This window comes from Lissotriton vulgaris, chromosome 12, assembly GCF_964263255.1.
Source record: "Lissotriton vulgaris chromosome 12, aLisVul1.2, whole genome shotgun sequence".
NCBI classification, from domain to species: domain Eukaryota; kingdom Metazoa; phylum Chordata; class Amphibia; order Caudata; family Salamandridae; genus Lissotriton; species Lissotriton vulgaris.
The window spans coordinates 15,689,711-15,709,425 of record NC_141700.1 but is presented as its reverse complement, the minus strand read 5'-3'; the positions used below and the strand labels follow the sequence as shown (position 1 = coordinate 15,709,425).

The 19,715-nt window shown below is 48.1% G+C and overlaps 1 protein-coding gene across 3 annotated transcripts in view; it reads right to left on the bottom strand.

The window, feature by feature from the left end:
- Positions 1-398: 398 nt before the first annotated feature.
- Positions 399-19,715, bottom strand: part of SHC2 (SHC adaptor protein 2) — a 272,791-nt gene continuing 253,474 nt past the window's right edge. For 2 of the 3 annotated variants that reach the window (XM_086946749.1, XM_086946748.1), the window contains 5 exons: positions 19,440-19,515; positions 11,306-11,470; positions 4,356-4,651; positions 2,158-2,307; positions 405-1,154 (listed from right to left, as the gene is read on the bottom strand). In XM_086946749.1, coding sequence (XP_086802875.1) covers positions 2,179-2,307; positions 4,356-4,651; positions 11,306-11,470; positions 19,440-19,515 — 666 coding nt within the window. In that variant the 3' untranslated portion in view covers positions 405-1,154; positions 2,158-2,178. Of the gene's footprint in view, positions 1,155-2,157; positions 2,308-4,355; positions 4,652-11,305; positions 11,471-19,439; positions 19,516-19,715 lie in introns of all 3 variants that reach the window. The other variant, XM_086946747.1, reaches the window with a different exon arrangement.

Here is a 19,715-nt window from a genome sequence, read left to right as displayed (position 1 = left end):
ATTGTTTGTTACTGCTATAAAGGTTAGTGCATATGTCTGTTTGTCTCTGGAGTCTTAAATACTCATTCACAAAGCATTCATGCTGCCTGCACAATTCTAGACGGTTCTGTAAAATCCCCTTCAGGTAGAATTTAGGTGCTTGGTTAGCATGGAGTCCTTGACCAGAAGACCACCATGGTCTTCTCTGTGGGACTCGATGCAAGCAACCACAGACAGAGTTAGATCTCACCAACCCCCTGGAGCTGACACCAGGGCGATAACCCATGAGAAGTCCTCAACTCTGCCTTGCAGAAGCACAACCTGGTTGGGTACTCTCTCAATGCACCCTTTCACTCTTACAAACTGGCATCATTTAATAAAACAGGCGAGTAAAATCCAAAAGCAGTGACGCGAGGCAAAACCTTTCTGTTCTATTTTATTTTAAAAAAAGGGAACAAGGCAGAAAAGACATCATGTGTCTCTAGTGATCCCTCTCTTGATGAAAAATATTACACAGCTCATCCTGGCCCCATCCCCTTCCTTGTGCCCCGCCCCGGCACCCTTCTCAGAAGACCTTGCCGCCGTACTGTAGGATTTAAGAACCAGTTCTCTCTCTGTAGCAGTGAGGGGCTTCAGATATTGAGCAGTCTTTGAAAAGAAAGATATTGTGAGTTGCTCTCTTTCTGTCAGTCCCATATGGAACTAAGTCCTCAGTTTTACAAGTCGTCGGTGCCATAGGCCAGTCCAATATCCTTCGCAGATTTCATGCCTGCTCATTAATAAGAAACGCAGGACTACAATTCCCAGAATGCACTTTGATACCTGAGTTCAAAAGCCAGCATAATACACTCGCTTTCTAGCAGAATTGCTTGTGTGCTTCACAAGTTCATTAGGGAAGGGTTGGTCAGAGGAAGAGGGTCCTGCCCACCGCTGCACTAAGGCGGGGTCCACACATGAGCTGGACGGGCGCCTCTCACGAGAGCAGGCAGCATGGCGAGATGGGGAGAAGGGTTTCAGGAAGGATGCTCCATCTTCCCAGCCTCTTCTGGCTACCTTCTGCTCCTTCTGGGAGTCCCACCAGTCCCGTGTGGTGTGTCACTGGAGCCAGTCCAGGTCGCTCCCTTTCAGAAGACTTCCCCCGAGAAGCAGTTCAGATCCGCTCCGCAGTCTGCACTCTGAGGGCGAGAAAAGAATGAACAGCATTGCTGGGCATCAGACCACGCAAGCTAACCTACGAGCCCTGGCACCTGCGGGATGGTAACAGTCTTGCCCATTTATGCTACATAGTTGGCATCATCACCTCTGTGCTTTCAAAAAAGAACTTTTCTGCTATCAAATTTCTTTGACATACACTCTCTCTCCTCCCCCCCTCTCTCTCTTTCTCTCTCTCTCTCTCTCTCTGACACATCTGGATATCCTTTCTGCAGCTAGTATTTTACATTGCTGCATGTTGTTCCTTGCATCCCAGCCTGTCTTTGCTTTGTCTCAGTGGTAGAGTCTCTTTGGATTCTGTCTGGGTTCTGTTGTAGTGGATTTTGTGTTCCTGAACTCAGCTGCTCAATCTGTGCCTCAACCATGAGGCTCAACATGGCCAACACACAATGATGCTGGCACATGGTCCCATTCAGAGGGAGCGTAGTCTTTTAGATATACTAGATTTACTGGACTGGTCTTTTAGGGACAGGATCAACACTGATTGGCATACGGTTGATTCCTCTCTGCAAGAGCACAGAAGAGCTAAAAATGATGGAATGGTATAAGAATTTCCATCCATCACTTTTTCTTTTTTCCTGTACTTTGAGATATGTCTGTTCTCTAAAGAGCTGTATGTCAGACCTCAGTGCACAGAAATATTGTTTGACATAACTATTGAAGCCTAAATATAGTTTACAAAAATATCACCACAATAGGTGCAGGATTTCTGTTATTAGGGCAATAGGCTAATATTTTTACAGACTATATTTACAGCATTTTACTTATCCCTGGCAATATTCTGACAACAATATTCTGGTTTACAAGTTTCTCACAATGAGTTTAGCCGCTAACCCTACCTTCTCACTCACCCAAACCATGCACACCTTTCACCTCATGCTTGATTCTCATCCAGTGTCCTGCCCCAGCCCTGCTCCATTTGACCATTACCCTTCAGCCTATTTATAGGTCCACCCTTAGACTCACCTGTTGACGCCTCCCTGCTCCTCAGGGCCGCCTCTTCACCACCTGCCTCAGGTGGAGCTCGCTCTCTGCTGCCACGATCGGCTGCTCATTCTGCAGGTGGTAGTTTATCAGGTGGCTGATGCTCTCAAACAGAACGTCCTTCGTCCTCACCTGGAAGCAATGCAGAGACTAAGGTCAGAAGGCTGGACGGCAAAACAGTGTCTACAGATTTATTGTCTAACCGAAAAATTCCCGCCTAAATATAGTTTGAAAAATATTTACACGCTGGGACTATATTTTCTGTCATCTCGCATAACGCAATGTTTTTGTAAACAATATTTACAACACAATTTTTTGGCCGGGTGATATTCTGAAAATGGTAGTCTGGTGTCATAAATATCAGAGGTGGAGGACAGCAACACTGCAGGGCAGCAGGGAATAGTGACAAATAGGACAGTGAGAGAAGGAAGAGCTGAGTGTGCCAAACTGCACAGCATGGCAGTGAAGCGCCACAGTGCCACAAATTGGCTCATACAGATGACAGCTTGCAGGTCAGATGAAGATTAGTATGCATTGAATTGATGCGCAGGGTCAATACATCACTGGTGGGGGTCACTGAAATACTCTTCTGTGGGTCAATGAATTACTGGGCAGGATATCAATGGATCACTGGGCAGAAGTCAATGGACCGCAGGAGAGGAGCCGACAAATCACTATATGGGGGTAATGGATCATTGGGAAGGTTTCAATGGATCACTTAATTGGTCAATGGAACACTGGACATGGGGCAACAAACCACAGGGTAGGGGTAAGTTAAATATGTGGCAAAGGGCAGTGTAATGGCTGGACTGAGCTCAATGGCGCTTGGGCAGGGAGTCAATGACTGACAGCGCAGGGCCAGTGCTTTATTAGGTAATGATCAATAAATGAAGGGATGGGCGCTCATGTGCCACTGGGCAGGGACAGTGTTGATGGGTCACTTGACAGCTTTTGATAAACCACTTACTCAGAGTAAATAGATCATGTGGAAGATGTCAATAAACCAGAAGTTAGTGGTAAATGAATAACAGGGCAGTGACTTCACAAACAGAATCTTACAGACTCTCCTGACGAATGAAACCGTAAATGGCGCAGGGGCTGTTGGGTTATGCTTCATTGAGAAGTGTTGGGTTGCGATCGGTTGGCTTGGAACAGATTATTGTCATTGGGTTGTGCTGCATCTAGCATTCAATTCCTGTGGATTTGGTTGGCTTGGAGTGGGTGGGATTTGATTGGGTTGTGCTTCTTCAAGGAGTTTGGGGTTCAGTTAGTTTGAAGCAGATTGTGGCTTTATTGGATTGTGTTACGTTGAATAGTGGTTTCTTCCGTTGGGTTGGATTGTCCTGGAGTGATAGGTGTTGTATTAGGTTGTGACACATTGAGAAGAGTTGAAGGTCCAACTGGGGTGGCTTATAGTGGATGGTGTTTTTCTGGGTGTTTCTGCAATGAGAGTAGAACTTGGTTCATTTGCGTTCAGTTGGCTTGGAGTGGCTAGAGTTATTTGGTTTGTGCTTCATTGAATAGTGTTGTCTTTGGTTGTAATGGGTTGTGTTGGAGTGGATAGAGTTTATTGGATTGTGCTGCTTTGAAGAGCATTGGGTTCAGTTGGGTTGGGCTGTAGCAGATTAGGGTTTTATTTGGTTGTACTGTAAAAACTGTTGCCTTCAGTTGTGTTGGGATGGATTAATTTCATTGGGTTGGGCTGCACTGAGGAGCTTGTTGAGGGTTGGCTTGGCTAGGGTTAGCTTGGCTAGGGTTGGCTTGGCGAGGGTTGGCATGGTTTAGGTTGGCTTGGCTTCTGTTGGCTTGGTGAGAGTTGGCATGGTGACGGTTGGCTTAGGGTGCAAGCGCATTTATTGGTTAACAGGTTTTAAATGCCCATTATATTGTCAAACTCACTGCTCACTATGTTACATTCTTTGAGAGATCCATAAAATGCTGATTAACAGAATCTCATGGTGGGCCTTGCAGTGACCAAGACTTGATCATTTTATCAAAACTTCTAGCTGTGGTGCGACAATTCCAAGGAGCTACAAGTCAAGGCTTTACTTTTCTAGGAGCAACCCCGGGTTCCTTAAACCCATCCCTGCTGACGATCAGGGGACCAACCTCTTCATTTGAAGAAGCTCGATCTCATGTATTGGGTTTGGAAAGCGGTGAGTGTCTTAAATGCAGCTTACCACTCCCTCGGGGTCCACAAGCAGGAGATGCTTAGGTTGGCCGATGTGCATCCCCGTCAGGACGTATTGCCCAGGGTTGGTAATGCTATCCCTCACCAGGAAGTCCCCATCCATCTGTAAGAGCTTCTCCGCCTCTCGCCTGCTCATCTTCCCGTGATACCATGGCTCTCGCCTCAGCTGCTCTTCTGTTGGGGCGACGGGTGCCTTCCTAGTGGGTGGGCTGGGCCACTGGTCCCCAGTGGGTGGGCTCCCAACTACAACAGATTCATGGAGCTTCAAGGCATCTTCAAAGGGCCCTGGAAGAACAAATATCTATGGAGACAGCTCTTTGGAACTGGCACACACTCAGCACCCCAAGCCCTGCCTGGACTTTTAAAATAAGGAGGTACCAGGAGGGTTGAGATTAATACTACTGTCTTTCATTTTCATCCTTCAGTAGAACGTTACACTACCCAGCCCCTTTAAAAAAAACTTCAGCCTCTTCTTGACTATTCCCACCCACTGTTCCGTAATACGTCACCCCTCCCCATCCTCAGCCAAAAGTAACCCCCTCTATCTCCATCATTTCTTACAAGATCAACCTGTACTTCATTAGTTTGTCTCCCTATATTTATGCCTGGCTCAATTGTGTGTACTTGTTAGCCTCCTTCTGAATTAGTTTGTCTGCTTCTGTGTTTGTGTGCCTCCCTCTATACTAGTTTGTCTCCTTCTATGTTTGTGTGCCTCTTTCGATGTTAGTTTGTCTCCCTCTGTGTTTATGAGCCTCTTTCTTTTTTAGTTTGTCTCCTTCTGTGTTTGTGTGCCTCCTTCTGAATTAGTTTGTCTCCTTCTATGTTTGTGTACCTCCTTCTGTATTAGTTTGTCTGCTTCTGTGTTTGTGTGCCTCCTTCTGTATTACTTTGTCTCCTGGGTTTATGTACCTCCTTTTGTATTTGCCCGTCTCCTCTATTTAACTCCTTCTATATTAGTCTATCTACTATGTCTTTCAGGCCCCTGAATTTGTCTTTCTTTCTGTATTATGCTACCTTCTTCTGAGTCTTCCTCTTCTCTATTTTTCTCTCATTATTTATTTTTCTGTCTGCCTCTTTCTGTATTTTCTCTACGCCTGTATTTGCCTCTCTAACTTTGTATTTGTCTAGCTCCTTCAATATGTGCCTACTTCTGTATATGTCTGTCTCCTTTTGTGTTTTTTTTCTCTTTCCTTCTGTCTGGTTTTTTTTTGTATTTTTCTCTTTCTTTCGTTCCACCTCCTCCTGTTTGCCTTCTGCTGTATTTGCCTGTCTCTTTCTTTCTTTGTCTGCCTCCTTCTGTTTGCCATTTTCTTTATTTGTCTGTCTCCTTCTTTGTTTGCTTTCTTCTGTATTTGCCTGTCTCTTTCTTTCTGTGTTTGCTCTTTTCTGTAGTTGTCTGTCTATTTCTATCTTTGTCTGCCTTCTTCTGTGTTTGCGCTTTTCTGTAGTTGTCTGTCTCTTTCTTTCTTTGTTTGCCTCCTTCTGTTTGCTCTTTTCTGTAGTTGTCTGTCTCTTTCTTTCTTTGTCTGCTTCCTTTTGTGTTTGCTCTTTTCAGTAGTTGTCTGTCTCTTTCTTTCTTTGTCTGCTTTCTTCTGTGTTTGCTCTTTTCTGTAGTTGTCTGTCTCTTTCTATCTTTGTCTGCCTTCTTCTGTGTTTGCTCTTTTCTGTAGTTGTCTGTCTCTTTCTTTCTTTGTCTGCCTCCTTCTGCTTGCTCTTTTCTGTAGTTGTATGTCTCTTTCTTTCTTTGTCTGCTTCCTTCTGTGTTTGCTCTTTTCTGTAGTTGTCTGTCTCTTTCTTTCTTTGTCTGCTTCCTTCTGTGTTTGCTCTTTTCTGTAGTTGTCTGTCTCTTTCTATCTTTGTCTGCCTTCTTCTGTGTTTGCTCTTTTCTGTAGTTGTCTGTCTCTTTCCTTCTTTGTCTGCCTCCTTCTGTTTGCTCTTTTCTGTAGTTGTATGTCTCTTTCTTTCTTTGTCTGCTTCCTTCTGTGTTTGCTCTTTTCTGTAGTTGTCTGTCTCTTTCTTTCTATGTCTCTCTGCCTCCTTTTGAGTTTGCTCTTTTCTGTACGTGTCTGTCTCTTTCTTTCTTCGTCTGCCTCCTTCTGTGTTTGCTCTTTTCTGTAGTTGTCTGGCTCTTTCTTTCTTTGTCTGCCTCCTTCTGTGTTTGCTCTTTTCTGTAGTTGTCTATCTCTTTCTTTCTTTGTCTGCCTCCTTCCGTGTTTGCTCTTTTCTGTAGTTGTCTGTCTCTTTCTTTCTATGTCTCTCTGCCTCCTTCTGTGGTTGCTCTTTTCTGTAGTTGTCTGCCTCTTTCTTTCTTTGTCTGCCTTCTTCTGCGTTTGCTCTTTTCTGTAGTTGTCTGTCTCTTTCTTTCTTTGTCTGCCTTCTTCTGTGATTGCTCTTTTCTGTAGTTGTCTGTCTCTTCCTTTCTTTTTCTGCCTCCTTCTGTTTGCTCTTTTCTGTAGTTGTCTGTCTCTTTCTTTCTTTGTCTGCTTCCTTCTGTGTTTGCTCTTTTCTGTAGTTGTCTGTCTCTTTCTATCTTTGTCTGCCTTCTTCTGTGTTTGCTCTTTTCTGTAGTTGTCTGTCTCTTTCTTTCTTTGTCTGCCTCCTTCTGTTTGCTCTTTTCTGTAGTTGTCTGTCTCTTTCTTTCTTTGCCTGCTTCCTTCTATTTTTGCTCCTTTCTGTAGTTGTCTGTCTCTTTCTTTCTTTGTCTGCTTCCTTCTGTGTTTGCTCTTTTCTGTAGTTGTCTGTCTCTTTCTATCTTTGTCGCCTTCTTTTGTGTTTGCTCTTTTCTGTAGTTGTCTGTCTCTTTCTTTCTTTGTCTGCCTCCTTCTGTTTGCTCTTTTCTGTAGTTGTCTGTCTCTTTCTTTCTTTGTCTGCTTCCTTCTGTGTTTGCTCTTTTCTGTAGGTGTCTGTCTCTTTCTATCTTTGTCTGCCTTCTTCTGTGTTTGCTCTTTTCTGTAGTTGCCTGTCTCTTTCTTTCTTTGTCTGCCTCCTTCTGTTTGCTCTTTTCTGTAGTTGTCTGTCTCTTTCTTTCTTTGTCTGCTTCCTTCTGTGTTTGCTCTTTTCTGTAGTTGTCTGTCTCTTTCTTTCTTTGTCTGCCTCCTTCCGTGTTTGCTCTTTTCTGTAGTTGTCTGTCTCTTTCTTTCTTTGTCTGCCTTCTTCTGTGTTTGCTCTTTTCAGTAGTTGTCTGTCTCTTTCTTTCTTTGCCTGCCTCCTTCTGTTTGCTCTTATCTGTAGTTGTCTGTCTCTTTCTTTCTTTGTCTGCTTCCTTCTATGTTTGCACTTTTTTGTAGTTGTCTGTCTCTTTCTTTCTTTGTCTCTTTGCCTCCTTCTGTGTTTGCTCTTTTCTGTAGGTGTCTGTCTCTTTCTTTCTTTGTCTGCTTCCTTCTGTGTTTGCTCTTTTCTGTAGTTGTCTGTCTCTTTTTTCTTTGTCTGCCTCCTTCTGTGTTTGCTCTTTTCTGTAGTTGTCTGTCTCTTTCTTTCTTTGTCTGCCTCCTTCCGTGTTTGCTCTTTTCTGTAGTTGTCTGTCTCATTCTTTCTTTGTCTGCCTTCTTCTGCGTTTGCTCTTTTCTGTAGTTGTCTGTCTCTTTCTTTCTTTGTCTGCCTTCTTCTGTGATTGCTCTTTTCTGTAGTTGTCTGTCTCTTTCTTTCTTTGTCTGCCTCCTTCTGTTTGCTCTTTTCTGTAGTTGTCTGTCTCTTTCTTTCTTTGTCTGCTTCCTTCTGTGTTTGCTCTTTTCTGTAGTTGTCTGTCTCTTTCTTTCTATGTCTCTTTGCCTCCTTCTGTGTTTGCTCTTTTCTGTAGTTGTCTGTCTCTTTCTTTTTTGTCTGCCTCCTTATGTGTTTGCTCTTTTCTGTAGTTGTCTGTCTCTTTCTTTCTTTGTCTGCTTCCTTCTGTGTTTGCTCTTTTCTGTAGTTGTCTGTCTCTTTCTTTCTTTGTCTGCCTTCTTCTGTGTTTGCTCTTTTCTGTAGTTGTCTGTCTCTTTCTTTCTATGTCTCTTTGCCTCCTTCTGTGTTTGCTCTTTTCTGTAGTTGTCTGTCTCTTTCTTTTTTGTCTGCCTCCTTATGTGTTTGCTCTTTTCTGTAGTTGTCTGTCTCTTTCTTTCTTTGTCTGCTTCCTTCTGTGTTTGCTCTTTTCTGTAGTTGTCTGTCTCTTTCTTTCTTTGTCTGCCTTCTTCTGTGATTGCTCTTTTCTGTAGTTGTCTGTCTCTTTCTTTCTTTGTCTGCCTCCTTCTGTTTGCTCTTTTCTGTAGTTGTCTGTCTCTTTCTTTCTTTGTCTGCTTCCTTCTGTGTTTGCTCTTTTCTGTAGTTGTCTGTCTCTTTCTTTCTATGTCTCTTTGCCTCCTTCTGTGTTTGCTCTTTTCTGTAGTTGTCTGTCTCTTTCTTTCTTTGTCTGCTTCCTTCTGTGTTTGCTCTTTTCTGTAGTTGTCTGTCTCTTTCTTTCTTTGTCTGCCTTCTTCTGTGTTTGCTCTTTTCTGTAGTTGTCTGTCTCTTTCTTTCTTTGTCTGCCTTCTTCTGTGTTTGCTCTTTTCTGTAGTTGTCTGTCGCTTTCTTTGTCTGCTTCCTTCTGTTTGCTCTTTTCTGTAGTTGTCTGTCTCTTTCTTTTGTTTGTCTGCCTCCTTCTGTGTTTGCTCTTTTCTGTGGTTGTCTGTCTCTTTCTTTCTTTGTCTCTCTGCCTCCTTCTGAGTTTGTCTCTCTCCTTCTCCCTGTGTTTGTCGGACTCCACGGCCCCGGGCTCCTCCTCCACCTTCATGACTTCTTACATTTCAGCTCTCCCTCTCGCTCCCTCTGTGTCTGTCACTCTGTTTCTCCCAAACACCTGTCATTAGACTCCCCCATTATCCTAATCCTTCTGATTAAAGGGGGTGCTCTTGAAAGAGAAGCCGCCAGACACCAAGACGTGGAAACCGAGTGAAACTCAAGAACCCAGCCTCAGCCGCATGGGACCCGCCGGATATAATCAGGCGCTCTTTAATGAGCCCTGTACCTTCCTCTCCACACGATAGAGCTATTGTCCTGCTCAGTCCAATTACAGCGCCTCCTCGGTGCACCGCTGATCTGCTTCAATCCCCTCACGGCTGCCAGAATATCCTTAAATTCTAATTTGACATCCCTCCAACTTCCCCGGAGATCCGCTCTCCGTCGAGGCTAGCTCGCATCTCCGCTCTTCCTAAGTTCTGCCCCCCCCCACACACACACACCTTTGGATTTAAAGCCTGTTCTATGCTGAGCAGCCCCCTCCTGTCTCATCCTCAGAGGAGGACAGCGCTCCTCATCTGATACTCAAACCCTCCTCTGCCTTCTCTCGCTCCTTTCCTTTCCTTGCTTCTCCCCCCTGTTCTCCTCTTCTTCTCTCGACTTGTTTTTACTTACCTCCTTTCCACACTTCTCCACACTCCCTTGTTCGCCCATGCTTCTGTGTAGCCTCCTCCTCACTCCTAGGTGCTGCACCCTCCTCACCTGATACTCACTCTCTCCTCTGTCTTACCTCCTCCTTGATTCTACCTCCTGCCCTCGTCCTCTTCCTCCTCTAGATTGATCCTCAGTTAGTTACCTCCTTTCCTCGCCCCCCCCCGCTCCTGTCTAGCCTCCTCCTCACTCCTAGGTGCTGCGCCCTCCTCACCTGATACTCACTCTCTCCTCTGTCTAACCTCCTCCTTGATTCTACCTCCTGCCCTCTTCTTCCTGCTCTAGATTGATCCTCAGTTACCTCCTTTCCTCGCCCCCCCCTGCTCCTGTCTAGCCTCCCCCTCACTCCTAGGTGCTGCGCCCTCCTCACCTGATACTCACTCTCTCCTCTGTCTTACCTCCTCCTTGATTCTACCTCCTGCCCTCTTCTTCTTCCTCCTCTAGTTTGATCCTCAGTTACCTCCTTTCCTCGCCCCCCCCTGCTCCTGTCTAGCCTCCTCCTCACTCCTAGGTGCTGCGCCCTCCTCACATGATACTCACTCTCTCCTCTCTCTTCTCTCATCCTTGATTCTACCTCCTGCCCTCTTCTTCTTCCTGCTCTAGATTGATCCTCAGTTACCTCCTTTCCTCGCCCCCCCTGCTCCTATGTAGCCCCCTCCTCACTCCTAGGTGCTGCGCCCTCCTCACATGATACTCACTCTCTCCTCTCTCTTCTCTCATCCTTGATTCTACCTCCTGCCCTCTTCTTCTTCCTGCTCTAGATTGATCCTCAGTTACCTCCTTTCCTCGCCCCCCCTGCTCCTATGTAGCCCCCTCCTCACTCCTAGGTGCTGCGCCCTCCTCACATGATACTCACTCTCTCCTCTCTCTTCTCTCATCCTTGATTCTACCTCCTGCCCTCTTCTTCTTCCTGCTCTAGATTGATCCTCAGTTACCTCCTTTCCTCGCCCCCCCTGCTCCTATGTAGCCCCCTCCTCACTCCTAGGTTCTGCACCCTCCTCACCTGATACTCACTCTCTCCTCTTTCTTCTCTCCTCTTCTCTCATCCTTGATTCTACCTCCTGCCCTCTTCTTCCTCTTACCTACTTACATGCAGATTCGCCACTGACTTTGAAGTCTACGGGTGGGCGGAATTTGCGTAGTCGCGCTACGCAAAGCTCTGCGAAACTGTAAAAAATCTCAGCGAGCACGCAGAGTTCCGCGAACACAAGGAATTGCTTGTTCCGCCCATTCGCTGTGCTTTTTTACTGTTCGCGAATTCTGTTTGCGTGCTCGGGGGAAATATCTCACGACCACGCATTTTGAAAGTGCGAACAAGCAAAAAAATCTGCGAAACTGCGGATCGCAGAAATTTTGGCTAATCCGCGTTCTCCGCGGAACGCAAAATCATCCAAATTCCGCAAGCGGAACGGAATTAACTGCTCAGGCCTACTCTCAACCTTTTGACTAAACGTTCTTCCTATGCCCTCCAACTTCCTTACCCTCTACCCTCTCTGGTGACCCATTACTGACCCAGAATATAAACTCTCCATGTCTTACTCATGTCGAAGAGGTCCTTCTTAGGGGAGTCCTCGGGCGCGCGTGGCCCCGCGCTCTCCACGTCCCAGCCCTCCAGGTTCTGCGTATTCACATACATGTGCACGTCGTAGTCACGTGATCCCAGGGGCCTTCCGTCGGGCTGCAGGTACCCGTCACTGGACTGTGCTTAAAGACAGAGAAACACACTCAGTCCTGGCCTGGCACTGCCAAGGGGGCACTCTCTTCACCTGATCTGTATACCCGGGTAGAATAAAGTGCTCACTTTACTTCCAGCCATGGTTCGAACTCTTAGCTCTGCCAGTGCACCTCATTTCTGGCCTTCATCAGCCCCGAAGGTCTAGGACCAACATTACGCAGCCCTGCCAAGCTTCTCAAGTCCATGCGTGATGCGGTTATCAAATCCAGGGTTTTTCCTTCGAATTCTGGGACTTATCGTCTTATTTATTGCATTATAAAACAGGACTACAAGTCGAGCCACTGGCCGTGGAGGCTCAGCCGGTCTCACTCAGGGGCCCGCCCACGGTGAACGCCTATTAAGGGCAGAGCCCAGGAGAAGGGAATGCCTCAAGCCAGCGAAAAGGCAAGCGCCGGGATTGGCCGATGTCGTTCCAAAGGCCCAATCGCAGGAAGGGCCTTTGGCGAGAGTGCGGTATAAAGAGCAAGGGATGGCGCTTTACTTCACTGACCCGCTAGTGGCTAACCCCACTCGCGAGGGGATTGGGGGCTGGCAAGGGCCGCAACAAGAACTGCTGAACATATTAAAAAGGATGAATGTAAGTGGGGGCAGTCCTGAAAGTTTAGGCACGCCTGCAGTAAAGGGTGGCGATGTCGCACCCCGCAATCGATTATAAAAGGGCCAAAGGAACAGGGGAAACAATGGAGCAACAACAGGAAATAGAGATTTAGTAGTCTTAACAGGGGAGGGGAGGAGAGGCGCAGCCCACTCAATTACCCAAAAAACGAGGCGAAACAACTGCTGTCCCATGGGTTCATGAAGGGGTCCACCATTCCCTTCCAAGACCCACAATTCCAATGCTTTAGTCAGAATCTGAAATTAGCCTGGTTGAACCCCTTCTGCGGCCAGGCAGAAGGTTGAGAAAGAAGTTCGCTTGGGCAGGGTCGCGGGTCCTTTACCAGAGCCACCCTTCGACAACTTTGCGGTATCCCCCCTAGGAGTAGTGCCCAAGAATGAAGATGGACAGTTTAGGCTGATCCATCAGTTATCACCCCGCCACTGCTGAATCAGTCAGTGACCGGCTGGAGTAGGATAGTTCTGTGTCCTATGCCACCCTGGACGATGCCTTAGACCTGATTAGATCAATAGGGAAAGGGGCGCAATTAGCCAAAACAGTCAATGAATCCGCCTTCCAACCTCCTTGCCGGTGACCCCAACAGCTACCACTTACTGGGCTTCAAACTACAACAGGTATCACTACGACAGGTGCTTACCCTTGGGGTGTGCGATTTCATACGCATATTTTGAGACCTTTAGCTGCTTCCTGGAATGGGAACTGAGGGCACGGCACCAGACGGGAGGACAGATACACTACCTGGATGACTTCCTTTCATCGGGAAACCAGGAACCGCAGAATGATTGGATTTATTGGGACACTTCGTGGCACTGGCTGGGGGGCTCAGGGATCCATTGGCGCATGACAAAACAGAGGGCCCAGCCACCTGGCTGTCATTCTAGGAACTGAGGAGAGCATGTTCAGGCTGTCCCCGGCTAAAATAGAAGATCTTAAGCCTTTAATTAAGTTGCTGCTTTTAAAGAAAAAAGCCACACTTGATGAAATGCAGCAGTTGCTAGGCAAAGTCAACTTTGCCAGCCACGTGCGCCCAGGTGGGTGACCATTTGCTAGGCACCTGGCATGGTTGACGAAAGGGATGACAAAGAAACGCCACAGGGTCAGGCTCACACAGGGGTAAGGGACGGCCACGAACAACGGGCGGTCTTCTTGGCTGGGTTTAACAGGACCTTGATTTAGGGAGAACCCCGGGTGTCAGCGGGGCCATTAGAACTCTTCGCCAATGCAACGGGAGGCGAAAGCTGCGGTGCCATTCTGGACTCGTTGGCCAGCGCAATGGCGCATGAAGGGGATCACTGTTTTGGAGCTCTTGTCCGTCATAGTCTCATTCTTTACATGAGAGACGCGGCAGCCAACAGCAAATAACTGTGGTTGGACGACCATTTGGTGGTCCACGCTCTGAACCCGGGAACTGCACTTTGCCCGGCAGTGGTGCGCATGCTGAGACCCCTGGTCGGCTGCCAGCTCAGGCCGATATAGCTATCAGAGCCAGGCACATTCGTGACTCTTACAACGCCGTGGCTGATGCTCTCTCTCGTTTTCAGTGGCAGAGATTCACAGAGCTGACACCTCAAGTGGATCCCGTCATGACATCAGTGCGGCGAGAACTATGGAACCTGCTAGACCCGACTTGACTGTGTTGATGGAAAATGCCCTGGTCCCCAAGACAGCTGGAAAATATCATAAGTGTTGGGAAACATTTCAGGAGGTAACCGCCACGAGGGAAGAAGTAAGGCATTGGTGCAGACCCACATTAGTGCGGTTTCATACTATGCAAAGTTGGCAACGGGGAAAGACCATGCTGGTGCGTTCTATTGTCGGGCGGCCATAAAAGGATAGCAAAAGGGATATGAGGTGCCCTAGACTTCAACATCTGACAAAACGTACTCAGGAGACTTCGTAGACTTTTCAGGCTGGAATACGAGCTGACACTCTTTAAAGCAGCTTTTACATTGGCCTTCTTCAGGGCCTAAAGGTCAGCATGCCGGTAGCTCCATCCAGATTTAATCCAGGGTCATCCAGCATAAGGGGCGATGACCTATGTATGGGAGCGCGTTAGAGGATAATATACTTGCAGAGGTCAAAGACAGATCAGGAGGCGAAATGCAAGTACAGGCGGTTAAAGTGCTTGGAAGAAGGTGAATGCTGCCCAGTGTCACGCATGCGTAGTTACCCACTCTTCGCGCATGAGGATGGCTCATACCTGAGCCACCTTCAGTGTATTACGGTATTCAGAATGGACCTAGGTGTGACAGGCCTTCACACTCATTCCGCATAGGCGTCGCAGCAACAGCAGCAGTTAGGGTCTTAGCGAGGAGCACATAAGGCAGATAGGCTGTGGGCGGGCTACATTTGCGCCCGACTTCAGCTGAATCCTGTTTCTTTCATAACAGGCCCCGCTGGACATGTGCACAGATTGTGGATACTAGGACAATGGGTGTCCGTGCAAAAGGACTAGGAGGGAATGTGGAAGCGCAACACAGCGGTGTTCTGGATGGGTAGGCCAGGATTGATAGAACAGTGACTTTCTACCGTTCAAAATGCACAGCAACGGGAAGGGAAGCCTGAGGCGGCAGAAGGGGCGGCCTTAGGCATGTGCAAGCTGTGCACCTGCACAGGGCCACCAAACCCCAGGGGCCACCACGCCAATATATATCCTTAATATAATAATCCTCTGAGGATGGATACATATTTGCGTGGCGGCCCCTGGCAGGAATTTGGTGGCCTCCTGCTCTGTTCCACTTCCAAACACCCTGACCCCCCCCCCTCTTCACTGGCCTCCGTGCTCCGCCCCGCCCGGACCCCCTCTTCCGGGGCCCCCTACCTACGCTCCCTGCCCAGGGCCGCCATGAGCCTAGAGCCGCACCTGGCGGCAGTAGTGCATCTCGGGAGAACTACTTAGTTAGCCTGGGAAAAAGACACTGGTTGGGGTTAATGACAACTGCCCTGCTCATTAGGCAGGTGGAGCTGGTACCTCACTTCGAATGGAGGCAGCGTTAGATCACATGGCGGTCGAAAGCTGCAGGAGAAAGTTCAATATCAGGTCAGAGGGGAGGGAGGGAGGGAGAAGCAGAGATCCATTCTGCTTCCTTATAGTATTCGATAATCACAAGAGAATGGATCACTTGTGCCTGTGTTACCAGGGTCATGAGTTGTTGGTTCTTTCTAAGAAAACCCTCATACACGTACATAGGTGGTTGGGCGGTATTTCTTGGTTCTCCACCTATTCGTAAAGTGACAGCATCATCATTGGGTTCCTATTTTGGGTATGCTGAATTGGGCAACTATAATAAGTGGGTTATTACCACTTTAGTTATGTCGTTATCAAGTCATTCGTACCTATAACTTTTGAGTCCCTATTGTGGGCCTCCTCAGGGGCTCTGTGTGTAGGGCAAGCACAAGTAAAGACTGCAGCTCCTGCAGGTCTGGAGAGCTTGCCGGTCCCCCGAGGAGGCCGCAATAAGGACTCAAATGTTATAGGTACGAATGACCTGATAACGAGATCACTAAAGTGGTAAGTTAATAACCCACTTATTATAAAGACCAAGCGCCTAGGCACACATAAAAGACAGGCACATCAATGTAAACACTGGTGTACAGTAAAACACAGCGTATTCTCCAGATGGAAGCAACAATCTTGAACAGATGTTAGTATAAGGGTCAGTCTTTTAATTCTTTGCCAGACTCAATATACAGCGAAAAAGCCAGCCGACACATGTTTCGTCGCGTCAAGGAGAATTGCTCTGCGACTTCTTTAGGGCTGTACAAACACTAATTTGGTCTGGGTAATCGCTCAGCCGGTGGGCTAAACCAGTCAAGGCAATGCGGTACATCCAGGTTCATCAGTGTAAGAGTAAAAACAAATCTAGACTGAGAAAAAACTCGATCGGGTGTGACGACTTCCAGAAAAGACTGTGTGGGTTTAGCCTGCACTATATTAAGGGGTTATAGGGCTTATCCCTTGCCTAGTTGCACCATACACACCACTCTTTTCAGAAGCACACCACATTGCGTATATAAGCTGAGCGCCTGGAATAATCCCTGATCTAAAAACCCTACCTTCAAGTATATAAACCCACTTATTATAGTTGCCCAATTCAGCGACTATATTCACTCACAGGTCCTGGAGAAATCCCCTGACCCAGCTGGGCACAAATGGGGATGAAACATGTCGACTGCTCACATGGACTAACCAGTGCGTATGATCAGTAACTTGGTCTATACATGCACCACTTTGTTTTTACCTTTCCACATCTCCGTCAAATTAAAGACTCTTCTTAAATGGCGATGTAGGGAATTTTAATACACCTCACCCTGACACCCCCACTTTTTATCGGTTTGCTACTGTGCTACCAGTTGGTCAACCTCCAGGTGGAGGTCAGCAGATCCAAAAAAAGAACCCAATGATGATGCTGTCACGAGAACCAAGATATACCACCCAACCACTTATGTACGTGTATGAGGGTTTTCTTAGAAAGAACCAGCAACTCATGGCCCTGCTAACACAGGTACAAGTGATCCATTCTCTTGTGATTATCGAAAGGTAAATATCACCATGACAAAAAGTGGACACAACCAAAGGGTATTATGAAGCGGATGGAGTCCATTTGACCGGAGTGGGCATGGGCCTGTTTTTACTCAACATAGCAGGTGCTCTTGAGCATCTGGGGTACAGCTAGGAAGGCAGGGCGGGGAGACGGTGGAGGAGCGGCCTGAGGCAGTGTGACGGAGACAGCACAAAGAAACAGCGGGGTGAGCGCAGTAGCCACAAGGAGGAGCCTCTCAAGGGCGTGTACTTGGGATGCCCCATGGCAGGGGCATGGGGAGCAGGCGAATGGTCAGCAATGGGTCAGCATAGGGCACACAATTTGAGGCACCAGGACTGCCCACTCAAAGTGCTAGATGCCGGCAAGGAAGTGGGCTATCGCTCAAGGCGCTGCCAGGAAGGGCTGTCAGGACTACATGGACTGAACCGGAATTAGTGACAACAATAACAGACCATTTTGAAATATGCAGGGGGGGTTGAGTTCATCATTGATTGTGTGTTCTATGATCTTGCTTATATGTGAAAAGGCGGCTTGTATTTTTACACCAACAAGTGGCTCATGTGTTAATAAGAGGAAAGTATGTCAACGGCTTGGGAGTTCACAGGGCACTCGCCTGTCCTAGAGGGCTTCCATAATTCAAAGAAAAAACCTGAACTAGAGCAGCACATCACGCATGGATCTGGGAAACTTGCCAGCTGTGCGTCACCAAGCTGCTGTTATACTGGCATCGACATAGACAGCTCTTTCATTGCACCTCAAGCCTGGCCTGCAGCTCTCTGCCTGATACGGCAGAGATTGGACCCACATACACAGCTCTTTCATTGCACCTCAAGCCTGGCCTGCAGCTCTCTGTCTGATACGGCAGAGCTTGGACCCACATGCACAGCTCTTTCATTGCACCTCAGGCCTGGCCTGCAGCTCTCTGTCTGATACTGCAGAGATTGGACCCACATACACAGCTCTTTCATTGCACCTCAAGCCTGGCCTGCAGCTCTCTGTCTGATACTGCAGAGCTTGGACCCACATACACAGCTCTTTCATTGCACCTCAAGCCTGGCCTGCAGCTCTCTGCCTGATACGGCAGAGATTGGACCCACATACACAGCTCTTTCATTGCACCTCAAGCCTGGCCTGCAGCTCTCTGTCTGATACGGCAGAGCTTGGACCCACATGCACAGCTCTTTCATTGTACCTCAGGCCTGGCCTGCAGCTCTCTGTCTGATACTGCAGAGATTGGACCCACATACACAGCTCTTTCATTGCACCTCAAGCCTGGCCTGCAGCTCTCTGTCTGATACGGCAGAGCTTGGACCCACATACACAGCTCTTTCATTGCACCTCAAGCCTGGCCTGCAGCTCTCTGCCTGATACGGCAGAGATTGGACCCACATACACAGCTCTTTCATTGCACCTCAAGCCTGGCCTGCAGCTCTCTGTCTGATACGGCAGAGGTTGGACCCACATGCACAGCTCTTTCATTGCACCTCAGGCCTGGCCTGCAGCTCTCTGTCTGATACTGCAGAGATTGGACCCACATACACAGCTCTTTCATTGCACCTCAGGCCTGGCCTGCAGCTCTCTGTCTGATACTGCAGAGCTTGGACCCACATACACAGCTCTTTCATTGCACCTCAAGCCTGGCCTGCAGCTCTCTGTCTGATACGGCAGAGCTTGGACCCACATGCACAGCTCTTTCATTGCACCTCAGGCCTGGCCTGCAGCTCTCTCTCTGATACTGCAGAGCTGGGACCCACATACACAGCTCTTTCATTGCACCTCAAGCCTGGCCTGCAGCTCTCTGTCTGATACTGCAGAGCTTGGACCCACATACACAGCTCTTTCATTGCACCTCAAGCCTGGCCTGCAGCTCTCTGTCTGATACTGCAGAGCTTGGACCCACATACACAGCTCTTTCATTGCACCTCAAGCCTGGCCTGCAGCTCTCTGCCTGATACGGCAGAGCTTGGACCCACATACACAGCTCTTTCATTGCACCTCAAGCCTGGCCTGCAGCTCTCTGTCTGATACGGCAGAGCTTGGACCCACATGCACAGCTCTTTCATTGCACCTCAGGCCTGGCCTGCAGCTCTCTCTCTGATACTGCAGAGCTGGGACCCACATACACAGCTCTTTCATTGCACCTCAAGCCTGGCCTGCAGCTCTCTGTCTGATACTGCAGAGATTGGACCCACATACACAGCTCTTTCATTGCACCTCAAGCCTGGCCTGCAGCTCTCTGTCTGATACTGCAGAGCTTGGACCCACATACACAGCTCTTTCATTGCACCTCAAGCCTGGCCTGCAGCTCTCTGTCTGATACGGCAGAGCTCGGACCCACACACACAGCTCTTTCATTGCACCTCAGGCCTGGCCTGCAGCTCTCTGTCTGCTGTCCCAGTCCTGGGCTGATCCACACAGTGCAACCAATGCACCCACCTGTGTTTCTGCCCTGGACTCACATCTCTGCCCCTGCCCTTAGCTGTGTCACGTCACTAGACGGATGTCTGGCACATTTACAGACCTCCAAACCCTGAGATGTGAGCTGTGTCCACTGCCTTTCAAACCTCGAACATTCAGAGTGAGGCTGTCCTGACAATCAGTCCTCCTTCAGTCTTTGTTGACTTGTGTTAGTTAAAGGCATGCTATAAAAAGATTTCTGAGCTACATTTGCTTATCTCGGTATTAAGTGCCCGACTCGTTTTTTCTACGCCGGAAGTCGCTTCAGTTTCCGGTGTACGTCACATCCCATGCCCTTCACATGCACCCAGCAAGCCATACCTGCTGCACAGAAGTTGTCGCCTTCCCAGTGAGGGGCCACAGTTGTGTTCTGGTCTCGTCTGGATGGGGATCCGTTCTTTGCACGAGAGGAAGGAAAGAGCTGGGAGTGAGTGCCTAGCCTTCTTGGCACATTTACTACAAAAACATAGGCGTATGAGTGCGGAGATCTCTGCATAGAAAATATAGGAGAGACAGAGGCCTGGGCGTCCACACGTAGGTCTGTGAATAACACTCTGTACTCTGTGAGTACTACTGCAGTACTACTAAGTGTACTAC